The sequence below is a fragment of the Lotus japonicus genome, chromosome 3, assembly GCF_012489685.1.
Source record: "Lotus japonicus ecotype B-129 chromosome 3, LjGifu_v1.2".
Taxonomy (NCBI): Eukaryota; Viridiplantae; Streptophyta; class Magnoliopsida; order Fabales; family Fabaceae; genus Lotus; species Lotus japonicus.
The window spans coordinates 96884329-96898689 of NC_080043.1; the positions used below are offsets into that span (position 1 = coordinate 96884329).

The 14361-nt window shown below is 34.1% G+C and overlaps 3 protein-coding genes across 3 annotated transcripts; all 3 read right to left on the reverse strand.

Moving 5' to 3' along the window:
• Positions 1-269: 269 nt before the first annotated feature.
• Positions 270-6325, reverse strand: LOC130747939 (uncharacterized). The gene is made up of 16 exons (XM_057600998.1): positions 6063-6325; positions 5829-5912; positions 5606-5679; positions 5448-5481; positions 4987-5045; positions 4546-4660; positions 4274-4311; positions 3586-3683; positions 3356-3411; positions 2808-3066; positions 2410-2522; positions 1763-1819; positions 1225-1290; positions 928-1002; positions 735-834; positions 270-620 (listed from the first exon to the last, which is right to left on the reverse strand). The coding sequence occupies exons 1-15, from the start codon at positions 6231-6233 to the stop codon at positions 766-768; spliced, it is 1368 nt and encodes a 455-aa protein (XP_057456981.1). The 5' UTR covers positions 6234-6325; the 3' UTR covers positions 270-620; positions 735-765.
• Positions 6326-7290: 965 nt separating this feature from the next.
• LOC130747940 (F-box protein At5g07670) lies at positions 7291-10222 on the reverse strand. The gene is made up of 2 exons (XM_057600999.1): positions 8807-10222; positions 7291-7919 (listed from the first exon to the last, which is right to left on the reverse strand). Exons 1-2 carry the CDS (start codon positions 10027-10029, stop codon positions 7652-7654), a joined length of 1491 nt encoding a protein of 496 aa, XP_057456982.1. The 5' UTR covers positions 10030-10222; the 3' UTR covers positions 7291-7651.
• Positions 10223-11785: 1563 nt separating this feature from the next.
• LOC130743095 (xyloglucan endotransglucosylase/hydrolase protein 2-like) lies at positions 11786-13921 on the reverse strand. Its single transcript, XM_057595210.1, has 4 exons — positions 13723-13921; positions 13055-13155; positions 12533-12738; positions 11786-12377 (listed from the first exon to the last, which is right to left on the reverse strand). The coding sequence occupies exons 1-4, from the start codon at positions 13889-13891 to the stop codon at positions 12005-12007; spliced, it is 849 nt and encodes a 282-aa protein (XP_057451193.1). The 5' UTR covers positions 13892-13921; the 3' UTR covers positions 11786-12004.
• Between the last annotated feature and the right edge of the window lie 440 nt (positions 13922-14361).

The following is a 14361-nucleotide window of genomic DNA, read 5'->3' on the forward strand; positions in this document are numbered from 1 at the left end:
AATTTTGTTCGAGCCAAGACTAATATAGGCGAAAAAACTCTACCTCTATTCTAAGACATTCAAACACGAGATCTCTGCTTAAACTAGAATAACTTCATCAGAGTTGATTTACACGCTTGATGGTAAACTTGTTATGCTATTATGTTTCCAGAACAATTTTTCAATCCCGCAAGAGTACTGGATATAATGAGAACTGAATATTCAATACATTAAGTCATTAATAAAAGCACTTTTTAAGTGACAGTTTTTTAACTTTAAAAAAAAAAGGATGATAACTAATCGTACTGGTATGGATGTCATTATTTAACAGAATGAATATATACTCCTGAGAATCCTAGAAATTTCCCTGTTTCAGGGTACTCATAATGCAATGGATATGGAAGCATGGGATTCAATGTCAAAGAACATAATCATACAATTAATTGAATAGCAAATGTTGATAATGCAATAATTACAACTTTCACGGGGCTTTCTTTTCCCAAGCCATGATCTCCTCACAAGATTAGGGTAGCTTTTAACAGTGGGCTGGCAGAGTGAGCATCATACTTGAACAGACTAATTTCCCTTTTGACTTGATAATTTATTCTCCACCATCATCCACTTACAATGTGAAGTTCAATCTAGAAAAACATGTCTACATTATTGGCAAGGATAATAATAATAATAAATGGAAAATAACTCTCCAATTCGGTGTATGTAGCATAGCATTCTAGGATGGAACTAGAATTTCATACCTGTCAAATTTGGAATCATTCATTACATTGCCTATGCTCCAGCTACTTGTGTTGGTGTAACATTTTCATGTGACCCTAATGAAGTACCTTGCTCGATGCACTGAAAAAATAATTAAATTAAAGTCAGTTCTGAGTAAAAATAGTGGACTAAAATCCAAAAATGTCAAATATGAGAAAACTTAAAAATAATTACCTGAAGAAGGTAACCATGGAGCCAATCCAGTGCTTGAGGAAATGTTGTCGCTGATACATTGACCACAGTTAACCCCTGTAACATCAAGTGATGAAAATTTATGATCAACAAGTGCAGATGATAAAAGATACTATCAAAATTTTAAATGTTTAGGTATAAGTCACATTGTAATTATCTGCTTCACATTCATTAATTAATACATGGAAGCAATTCATTGTGGAAACATTGTAATTATTCAGCATTTGTGTTGGTTATCATAAAAACTAATCAGTGTAAAGTATATTTTTACTGACATACCTGTGATGTGAACGAGCACAGATAATCCTGTATGGTTTTTAAGTTAGCTATAAGCTTATCATCATCCTGTAAATAGAACAGAAAAATATCAGAAAACAGCTGAGAGAGATTAAATCCCAATTTTATACTAGTTCACGAAGCCTTCTTATAGAGGATACCTTATTCAGATTTACTTAAAAAAATTCTTGACTAAATATGAAGCCTTGGCCTGTTTGCTTTTGCATTTCATAGTTGTGTAGGAAATCGAAGCAGGTCATTAAATAGTAAATACTTTTATATTGTTATTAAAAATGGTTTGTCCACTATCACTATGAAGTCCTTATTGACTTGCTCTACAAGATAATTTCTTGGGCTTCATTATGCTTTCTAGAGTTTTGGTCCTTTTGGAGTATTTTGTAAGTATAACTCACTAAATGAGTTCCCTTCCATGCCTCTCACTATAATAAAATGATATTACCAAGGAAACTAAAATGAAGTAACCACAAAGTAGCAAAAAGCCAAGGCCTTCAGGTAGGATCTTTAATTTTAGAGTTCGTACCAGGTCCGGGCATTTATCATTGACTGTCCAAGTGTAGATCCACTCCTCAAGTAATGCCTGCAAATAAGATACGAGATGTCTCACTAGGTTATTTGATTTGTATAGGTTACAAGTAAATGATTACGAGTAAATGATCGAATCTGATAACTACATCTGCACACTTGACCTAAGTGCCCGTTTGGTTTGGCGTTTGCATCAACGCAAATGGAAAAACACAAAACCCAACGCATCAAAGGAGAAACAAGATTTTGTCACGTTAAATCAAGCATGGATCGGTGTTGAGTTCAACGCTAAACCAATCAGACACTTAGGTCTTCAAGAGTTCAATGTATCCTACTCCTACTAACTTAAGACAACAGAAGGCTGCAATCAGGACAACACTGGGGACTAGATATTGTTGTCTTTTACATATCATATTACGGTTGCAGTTAATCTATGCATCAACCATTAAACATCATTATCATTTTAATTGACCATCATTAGTCCCCCATGCACTATTGGAACACATCAGTGATATACAGAGACACATGACCTGGCTATACCCTTGGACAATCAAATAATTTTCTTAAGTATGCTACAAATGTAAACAAGAACCATTTATGCATACTATTGTTCCTTCCAAAAATCAATGGACAGTGAGACAAAACCTTATGATCAAATTCAGCCATCTTCAAAACAATAGGCACAACTATTGGTTTGGGACCTGATTTATCCTTATTAACTGCAGTTTTGTCTGTCTCCAGTTCTTTAAGAGAAGCACCTGCATGACAAATTAATTTGCATTAAAACTTTAAATTGAAATAATAACTATGCCATGCACATTATGGCTTATTTGGCTCAGTTGGTAAGGACAGACCACTTCCCCTCAGAAAGAGTTTGATTCCTTAGCCGATGTTAGGGTTGTGATGGTGGACAATCGGTAAGTACCTTTGTAAGCAGCCTATGGCCCTGAAGGTAAACGGAACCGAATCCACCCCAACATGTATTCACCGGGAGAAAAAAAAACACTAAACAGCATTCAAATATGACAAATAAAAGAACCAACCTTTGCGTCCAGAGATGTTTCCAATTAGGCCAATTGATGCCATAGAATTTGATACTGCATCCACCTGGGCAACAGATACTCCCTCATTGGAGCTAGAAATCCTCTCATCACCACCACCGACGTGAATATTATTAATTTGTACAGTAGCGTTATCATCTGATGTCACTGATGTTGGATTTACCGCTTTATTTTCTGCATCTACCTCCGGTGATTTTTGCTCATCATCCACTAAATAAATGCTAGGATCCAAATGTATTCCCTGTCAGTATGAAAAACAATGGTGGATGGGGTTAAAAAATATAGGAAGAAAAGAGGAAACAAAAATAACACTGACCACTATAAACTTGCAAGAAAGTTATATTCCAATTTCTATCTATATTTATATCTGAGATTTTCTGGATGGGATCATCAGCAGAGAAAAATTAATCTACTCATGATTGGAATTTTAAGAAATAAACTAATCAAATATAGATTGACCAAGCTAAAACTGCAGGGATACTATACAGGATATACAGGGAACCTGCTACTTAACACATGTTCATGAATACCTCAATTATAATTGGCTTTCCATCTTTCATTGCTTTTTTCAAATCACCAGCCAAACCTAGACACGAAATTCCAATTTAATAGATGAAGACAATCAATTATAAAGGAAACAAAATATCCATAGCATTATGTCAGATTGTCAGAAAATTAATTATTTTATAGTGATGAATGATGATAACCAAATTAAACTTATGAAATGATAGAGATCTCAAGATAGAAATAACTGAGAAACCTTTACGAACAACCCTGCATTCTCTGCAAAATTCAGTTATTAACTCCTCTGACGAACTGAAATCTCGGGCCCATACAGGAGTCGATGCTAATGGTGCACTACATAAGATACAAGAAAATAATCATTCAGATTTTATTACAAAGATAAAAGTACTAACCACTGCTGTAATAAAAAAGTTGAAATTCGTCAGGGAAGAAAATGAAAGTGCCAACAGAAAGTTCAGATTTGTCAAAGATCTTTCATGTATGTTCCACTGGAACTTTTTAACATCTGTGATTTATAAATTGAAACTAAAATTTGTGAAAAGTAAACTGTGTTGAACAATTATATTTATAAAATCAACTCATAAACAACAATATATATAAAGAGAACTACACAAGTACAAAACATACAACGAGCTAGCTATACAGCAACGTTAGAACTTAACCAAACTCAGCTATACTGTATAAATTCAAGCATAATATTGCATCAGCGACATGGCCTTTTTCTATGAAATAGTAACAATGCACACATATGTGTAAACTTAATGTTTTTGGGTTTTTTGGTGAAAACATGATTTCACAAGAACTTAAGTTTAGGTAAAAAGTAGCCTTGGTATGGTTGCTAATGATAACACTTTTTGAATAAATACTTGTCTTGAATACCAGAACTTTCAATCAAAGCAAAAATAATGAAGTTCAGAACGTACTCTGTTGATGTGCGCAACAATTCATAAACCATATCTGTCTATCATAATCAACAACAGAAAAATGTCAAGGTCATTTGAATATAATTTCAAACAATCAAAATAAAATATAGGGACAATTCCTATTAGATGCCAGAGTGAAACAAGAATATATGATTCCAGTTTGGTTGCACCAAATTGGAAATACTTTGCCTAACTTGCACCTAATAGAAAAAGCCCTTATTTTAAATTATATTATAGAAAATGTGGTTATACTAAGGATACACAAATCGCACCTGTAATACATTTGGCAAATTTAGCCTCTGAGCAAGCTGGGTGGCAATAGTAGACTTCCCAACACAAGCAGTTCCACAGACAAGGATTACCAATGGAACTCTTTGATGGTGAAAGCTGGACAAAAGGTGAAAGCAAGAAAATGGAAAAGAAGCCTCATTACTACCATAAAATGTATCACCCTAGAGTAATTTATTTTTCTTTTCTGTTTTTACTTTTCCCACATCAATATGAAATAATTTTGAACATCATATTAGAACTGTTAGAAAGACAGGAAAAATAAGTATACACATAAAGGAAAAGTTTACATATCGCTTAAAAGTTAAATACATATATTTAAGTAAAAATAGACAAAAATTTAACCCACTACATATATAAAGATAAAATGTGTTTGCATACATATATACAACATATACATGGAATTAACATAAACAGATACTAACCTTGTCATCATCTTATAACGATTTATGTACTCTTCTCCATATCCCCTCCGCTCCATAAGCTGCACACATAGTGCCCTATTAGGATGTTTCATAGATTAAGTGACTATAACTATAAGCATTTTGAAAAGTGAGGAATTCCAGCCATGGTTATTTCATCCTGACAAATTAATGGAATCCAATTTCCCACTCTTAAGAGAGGTACAGAAAGTTTAAGCCCTAATTGGTTACAGATTTTAAAACCATCTATAATAATTATATTGACATTTCAATGATATATCTTTATCTAGAAAGACCTGTCGAACAAATCAATTAACAAAAAGCCAATGATGAAAGTTCGTTTAAAAGATCTTCAAGTTGTCAAACAGAAACAGGATAGATAGATAGAAAAAGAGCAGCACCAAAAGCCAAGAAATATGGGAGGGTTTGAGTGTTGGACATATCAAACCAAAAACTCGGCATACCTTAAATAGGTTGACTTCCAAATCGGACTGAGAGCTGCAGAATAGGATCAGATGAAAGAACCTTATTATAAAATTCTACCATAACCCAGATGGAGAAAGAAAAAGTGGGGAAAACATGAACAAAAGAATATAAAATGAATAGATGAGAAATAGCATACACATCTAGAAGGCTGTTGTCTACGAGCAGCTTCTTGAGTTCAAGAGCAATTTTAATAGCTTCATGGTTTGGAATCTGAAATCAACAAGCTAATGATAAATGATACAAACATCCTTACTAGCTTTCACCAATTCAATTCAAGGTTGCATGAAAAATCAAAGTATAATCTAAATGAAATGATTAAAATAACTTCAATCAAATTATTAAAATGAAGAGTAGTATACCTTGGTTACTGTTAGCATTCTACTGAGCAAAAATCTGGACAGAACATAGTAGTGATCAGCATTATCACCCAACCACACCTTTACCTACAAGCACAAAACCCAGAAGGCATTTTGAAATGGCAAATAGTTAATTGGGTGATGAAGAAGAGATAAAAGGAAGCAAACCCAGATTTGGAATGAAGAAAAGTTTCAATTTTTGTGTAAATAAATAAAAACTAGGTATGAAATAACTACCTTGACGAAATCATATTTGGAGGAAGCGTTGCGAGTATTGACAGAGGGAAAGGAAGCGTGTTGCTGCTGCTTCTCGTCGCTGTCTTCGCCACTGACAGGGCTTGTCGCAAAGATTACATTCTCCTTCTCCTTCTCCTTCCCCTTCCCCTTCTTCATCGATCTCATGTTCATGTTTGTGTTTCAAATCCTGCTTCACAAATCACTTAAGATGTTTTTGTAAGTAAAACCACGTGTGCATAAGAGGTTTTTCTCTGTACCATCAACTCATATTGAGAATGGGAAGTGTTTTAACACTCACTAGATAGTAGATACTCATATATTTTTTTTAGGTAAAGGAGGGATATGATTGAATGATGGTGTAAAACTTATTTACACCGTCGGTGCATAGAAATTAATCTCATAATATAATGTGGTGTGATGAGGGAATAGAGAGAAAAATAAGATATATATGGAATAGAAGTACTCTTTTGAGTGTTTATATGCTAGCTTTATTCATGTAGTATATGACACTACATCATAATCAAAATCAAAATAAGATACATTTACACTAAATTTTGATCAACTGGGATCAGACTATTTTAGTTTAACTGCGTTGATTATTTGGTAGGAGAGTTTTGTCACTCATAGTGATCATACTGGTGCTCAAACATGATTTATCTATATGAATACAGTTGTTCTTAATATTTGATATAAAAATCTTTGTCATCCATAGTAATTTTCTCGGTTCGAACAAAATTGTTTCAATGCAAGATACAACAACTTAAACTAAAAATAAGATACAATTTTTTTAATAACATTAGATACATTTCAATAGTTATAAATTATAAGATTGTACGAAGAGAAAAAGTTTGATGCAACCAATTAGATTTGAATATGGGAAAAATGAATTTTTAATTTCATTAAATTGAGTGACATGACAAATCTTTAATATCTAATTGGTTGATAGTGTAAAAAAACTTTACACTGTCACTGCATCAAAATTAAACTCACTTGTACGAAATATTTACTCTAGAACAATTTTTTGATTTTGTATTCATAAAGGAAATATTTTAGAATTTACATACAAGACATTCATTTTGATGGAGATGGTCTAAATATTGCTGGCCTTGTCAACAATCGTCACATACAAAGTTTACAGCATCCATAGGCCCACAGTCCACAGATAGCAGGAGCAATGTTCCTTTAAGCTTTAACTAAACTTTCACTTTGTTAAAACAGAAAAATGCAGTGGAACAAGGAACCCAATTTTTACTCGACTTTTACATAATTACATCTACAAGCTTCTTCTTTAGTCTGATGGAAGAAGAAACGAAAGGAAATATGTTCCACCGTCAACATCTAAGTTAACCGTAATAAATTGATTACACATTGGTAGAATTTTCACTAACATCAGTGAAAATAATAAGTTTAGTGCATGATTGAAACCTTTCCTACAATTGATTCTGAAGGAAGAATCAATTCTGGAGGAAAAACTTTTGTAAGTAATTTCTGGGTTTCAGAATTGATTCTAGCAAAGGAGAAGCTGATTCATTCATGCTATAAGACGATGGCCGAGATTTATTAGACAACTACATGGCGAATTTAGGTAATCATGTCTTTTTGAAAAATTTCCCGCCTTTCTTTCCTATGCTTATCCCTACAAGTCTTGATGGAAGTAGTGACTTGGTGTCTGGACTCCATTTCAATTCTTTGAGGGTGGTAAACAAGGTTGCAAGTGCAGGAGAGATTTCACTGTCCTTGATATGCTTACATGAGACTACTCTAAGACTCTGAAGTTCCTTCCACAAATGAATTACAGACTCCAAACCTTCTGTTGTTAGCAATGAGCATCCTTCTAAGCAAATCAATTTTACCCGCCTGAAAAATAGCAACAACAATCAATGCAAAACTCAGATAGTTCCAGCAGGCTGTAGTCATTTCCATATAGATTTCCCACTAAAATAGCAAAATCACCTTTAAACAAGATGCAAAAAAAAAGATGATGCAATTGTAATTTTAAATGATACAAGTAAATTCAGTGGAGTACACCATCAATCTCTTGCAACCATAAGTTTAAGCTATGTTGGGATACCCGTTTGCACTGGACGTTAGCACGCACATCAGCACAAAAAGTGAATAGAGCCCTTCTTATAAGTGTTAGTAATATATCAGTTAGCTCATCATTCAAATCAATTCATGTTGCAACTGATATCCAAACAACGCTAATTAGTAAAGCAGAATTTAGGTGTCAAAGGAGAATTTCACAATAATCTCACACAATGGAATCACTCCAACCACGGATTTGGATTGGCTGAAGTAAGAGGAATCCCGCATTCCGCATTTCAAGCATTTCGAGTGAGCCCTTTGAACTCTGATTTAGATAGGATTTCACATTCCAAGTTACTATACCAAGTTACTTACTACAACTTAAAATGTGAACCATCCTATGAAGATTAGACTGCTAAAAATGCTTGACTATGTGAATGTGGTAGATTACTGACATGTAGGGAATCCAAATCCATCCCAAGTCCAACCACATGGAGTCTGCAAGTTATTTGCACTTTATAAACCTTAAAAATTTTCCCACAGACCTATACAGCAGATTGTCAATACATGTGATGCTATGCTATAATACAATTATCATACACAATATGACACAGTCGAAATTTCAACATCAGCCAGGTATAAATCCAATGGTAGTTAAACAGGACAAGTAGGCTACAAGTTTAGAGTATGATTGCATATACTGTAAAAGAGGACATTACCTGCAAATAACTGCAAGACTGAACATGCTATTATCCAATCCCCAGCAGTCCTGAAGAATAATCTCCCTGGCAGTCCTGCATACAGAAAACATAGCTGCAATGCTCTTCTTGTCCCGTAATTGGCATTTCTGCAAATGAAGCCGTTCAAGTGCAGGACAAGAACCCAAATACTCCTCTAGCCCTGGCTTCTGATCAATTCTCTTACAAGACTGAAACTTCAAGGTCTTCAAATTCTCACAGTATGAAAGTGCAGCAAGCCATCCATCATCCATCCTATGATCACAGAAGGTCAACTCCTCCAACATTTGACAGCACTTACCAATAGCCTTAATCCCATCAAAGCTACCTTCACACCCACTAAGCTCCAGCTTCACCAGCCTCTTACAACCCTGAGCCAAAATGGTCAACCCAATATCAGAAACCACAGAACTATAGAAGCCATCAACATTCCCAACCAGTTTCAAGATCTGCAGATTCACACACGCCGCGATCCCGCGAAGCACATTGTCACTGCACATCTGCAGCTCCAGTTCCTGCAATGTAGGACACTCCTCAGCCACACTCAGCAAACCCATCTCACTGGCACCGACAACCTGAACCCTGCGCAAATTGGGACACCCACTAGCCAGTGCACTAAGCCCATTATCAATGACCTCAACAGGAAGCATATTCTCCTCACAAAAACACCAATTTGGGGAAGACCCAGAATCGATATGCATCGACAAAACACGATTCCCAATCAGAATGCAGGAGCTTTTAGGTGAAATCAAAGACCCAGGAACCAAATCAACATGGTTGAGATTAGGGAACCTGTGAATCAATCTACCAGATAAGAGGAAGTTCCAGTCCAGGATCCTGATTGAGCGAACAAGGCGACCCTGGAGATTGAGCCAGCGCTTGCAAACGAGGGAATTCGAGTTCCTCTGAGAATCAGGGAGCTTGGCGAGGATCCTGAGAAGAAGCTCGTCAGTAAGAAGAAGGGTTCGGTCAATGATGGAGAAGTTGGAGATTAAGGGGTTGTTGATGTTGTCAGATTTGTCTTTGTGAGAAGGAAGAGAGTGAAGCTGCATCGCCACAACCATGGGGCTGAGGGGTTTGGATTTGGTGTGCTTGAGCCAGATATCGGACCACCTGGGTCCTCTCTTCTTCTTCAATGTAGGACTAGGGATGGGGCTAGGGTTAGGGTTTTCATTCTGGTTCTGATTCTCTGGTGGAAACGCCATCGTGGTGGTGGTGGTGGTGGCGGCGGTTGACGGTGGTGCAGCGTCGTTGTTCTCTTCTTGTAATCAATCTAGTAGTATGAAATGAAAGTAACAAACAGTATTTAATTTGAATTGAAATGTAGTTTCTTGGTAGGCCAACACCAACGGAAATGTTTGTTGAAACTTGAGTCTCTCTCCCTCTCTTTCTCTCTATCTGTCTATAGGTTAGATTGTTCTCGCAATTCCGACTCAAGTATGATAAATGATAAAAATCTCTCTAAGAATGTGTGACTCTGTGAGTCGCGCTTGTAACCTAGGGATTTAAACAGTCACTTTTTACTGTTGCGTTGAGCCGCAACCGTCACTCGTTGGATCTTTTTTGTTGTGTGAGTGAGATTTTGAATCTTTTGCAATCATTTACTTGTGAGTGTGTTGGTTGCTTTTTGTTTTCTTGTGGATGCTTCTTTCTTCTAACGGCATGTATGAGCTCAAAAACAGACAAAAAAGGGAGTGAAACTGAAACTTGAGGGGGGAGCTTCTTCTTTTATCTTGTCTTTGAAACTTGGTATAAAGGAATGTTTGTTTGTGATGAATTGGTCTACAGTTGCGGAGTTTTGGGGCTATAGGAATACTACCATTTGGATTGAATTGGTCATAGTGCCTTAATTCAAGGCTTTTATTGTACGGATCAAATATTTTCGGTTTTCTAATGGTGTCTCAAATTTCTATTTTATTAATGAAATCTTATTGTGTCAACAAAACAATTATAATTGTAATAGTTATGGACTTAAATAGTAGTAATTTTTAATTAACGTTTTCAAATTTTATTTGCAAAACAAAAAATAAGATACTTTGAGGACAGAACATTTCAATCTTGGTTTGTGTTTTTTTTTTTCAGATTCACGTTTGTGTTTGTTTTTCTAAAGAGCATGTTTGGATTATCAAAGGTTGTCTGAGGATGTTTTATACATTTTGAGCCTTGAAATTTGAGCTTTGGCATAGGGCTAGCCCAAGGATAAAGCTATTCAAGCAAGGGCTTTAGGCTTCCCAAAAATAACTTTTTTTACGAAGGAAAAAATGTCTAAAAAATATATATTTTTACTATGTAAAAAAGGTCCAAAAAAACCAAACATTAATACTAATTCAAAAATGTCCCATCACTTTTTTTGGTCAAAAAAGCCATCACTTTAAAGTTGGTTTTAGACCTTATTTAGTGTTGGGTCGGTCCTACTTATGGACTCCTGCATTTTAACCCGTGCATGTGCGCTCAACCCGATTATACTATGTAGTAAAATGTTTTGTGATGTAGGGAAAACTATGGGTATTAGTAGAGATGATAAAATGGGTATTATCTTATTCTAATCTAAGCTATTAATTTTAATCAAAAGGTTGGATTTTTTTCCTTTTATTATCACATAAAAAACCTTCATCTCACTTGATATCCTTACTGCGATAACATATTGAATGTGGAAATTTTATAGCTCGCATAATTAATTATCAATTTGATTATGTAAAATCATAAATTAATGATTTGAAAATTTTTCGTTGAAAATATTAGTAGAGAGAATGTTCATGTATGAACAATTTTATGTTGGCTTGTGTTAAAAACCGATCAACTCATAAACTATGCATTTAATTACTTTATTATTTAGAATATGCCCTCATGCATGTGCTTAAAATTTATTCTGCAAATTCCAAAATACCATTTTAACTTGTGAGCCACAATAGAAAAAAGATTTTTAGATTAAAAGATTTTTAGAATAAATCCTCCCAAGTAAAGAAGACCAAAATTCAACTCAAAAGTACTAATTAAATAGACAAAAAGTACTAAATAGACAAAACAAGATATAACCCTAAAAAAACTAGGACTCCACCACAATATCCAAACCTGACTAAAACGGAAAGATTCTATGAAAAACTATCAAACCTAACTGAGGCTTAATTATTTGACTAATCTAATTCGAATACTAGCTAGCAGCCTTTCAAAAAAAACTAGCTAGCATTCCAAGGGAGGTGTAGGATACCTCATCCTATCTTGACAGTAATCATAAGTTATATATTTCTTTGCATCTTCATATTGTTTTTGCTGGGCATCATCCAGTTGCCAAAACGTTTTGTTGTTCCACCAGTAGCTATCAGAAGCACATTGTTGATCATTTAAGATTTGGGTTTGGCAACCACTAACATCAAATCCTTGAAAGCTTGCATTGAATGGTGCATAACTCCAATCGATTTTGGTTTGGCCTCCATCGGTTGCCCAATCCGCACTCCACAAACTTGCTTCTATTTGCATAGGCTTTGATGGGTAGGTCGCTCCAATATTGCTTTTGTTTTTGTATACCCTAATGGGGATTTTGTCCACGTAGAATCTGTCAAGCCAAATATTATTAAATTTTAGGTTTGAGTAAGAAATAAAACATAAATAAAAAAAGTTTCAAATTATATGAAAAATAAAGTGTTAAACACAATATATAAGTAAAATAATATATACATCCAATACCCTAATTAGGGGTATGTAGCTTACACAATTTGATGTTGGTTCCAAAGGATTTCATAGTCATGAAACTGTTTTATAGGGTCAAACCAAAGGTGATGTCTTTGTTCTCTATTTCCTACTCCATTCACAAATACGTTGGTTTGTAATGTGTATGGCTTTCCTTCCTTGTTGCCCAAGAATTCAAAGTCAACCTCGTCGTGGGTGTCTTGGTTTCCTTGTTGGTGTGAAGTCAACTGCACCAAAATAATTAATGAATCAATAATATATCCTTGAGCTAGATTAACAATTAAGGGGTTGTTTATGAGAGAGTTTTAAGTGGGAAGGGGAATGACTTATTTTTTATTTATAAATAAATAGTATTTAATTTGAAATATTTTTCCGATGCATATCAAAAAGAAATATTTTCAAGTAAAAGCTATATAATAATAGTCATTTATTTATTATTATAGATATTATACCATTCTCTAATTAAAAAATAAATCCTCCCTTTCCTTTTCCTAAAAATCCCTCTCTCAAGAATGTCAAAATAAGACAGAAGAAATAACTCACATAGTAAGCTGTGACAACTCCTGCAGAATTTCTACCGGGGACTTTGATCCTCATATGGAAGAATCCAGAGCCGTAGAGCATCTTGGATCCAAAACCAGATCCTTTGTGTTCAAATAAAATAGAAATTTATTACCAAAAAAGAAGCAATACCATATGAAATCTACTTTAATCTAGCAATAAATAATGAATGATTTTATTGTTTGGTAAATAGCATTTAAAATGACATATATATATATATATATATATATATATATATATATATTTTGAGTTCATGAATTCATCATATATGTTTGCAAAAATTTATTAATAAAGCAAAAATATATCACCCTTTTACATGTTTCCACTGTGTAACACTACGTAGAAGTACTACCAACTCACAAAACTACTGAATTTTTAGTTTCAGATGTGTGGTAAAACATTTGACATGCATCTTATAACTAAATATCACGCAGGTGGTATACATAATTTGTTCCAATGTGTGATAAAAAAAAACTAACTAAGATAACAAAAAAATAAACCAACATGTCTATAGCAAGGAAAACTAAAAAGAAACATGGAATTCAAAAGGAAAACTAATAATACCTTTGGTAGAGTTTACAAGTATTAGAAGATGAAAGGAAATATGGTGAATATATACAACTTAAGGAAGGGGAATGATTTATTCTAACCTCCTGAAGAGGCATCCATCATGAGTTGAATTTCTTTCCCATCTTTAAAGGACGTAGCATGATTGTAACCCCATGTCACCTGGTAATTTTGATCAAAACTTGTTTCTTCACTTCTGACAGTATAAGGAACCAGAAGTACTAAAAGGAAAACAAATATGAGAGAACTCATAGCTAGGAAAATATTAGCAAAGGCTTTGTCTTTAGTCTTATCGAATCAGGTTACCCATGTTGGCCTAGTTGTTAGTCTATATATACTACTATTAGCGTGTGCAAATATTTATTGCATATTCTCCTATATCTTTTCCTTATTTAGTTTTTCATATTTTAGGTAACATTATATGTTTATCTTATTGAGTTAGTCAAATTTTAGGTAATTGTGAATGTTTAGGATATGGGTTGTCTAAATAACTTATTGTCCAATCACTTTGAAGATATAGAATTTCTATATATATATTATTTATTTATAAAAAAATTTCATTGGTCCAATGAGTTGTGGATTAGTAACCCACATGGATTATTTAGACATCAAGATATCATTGTGATTGTTTAGCATTAAAATCACTTTATTAAGAATGCGCAAATTTTTGTTGTATATCCATATATACTTTTTGCTTATTTAGTTTTACATAGTTTAGGTGA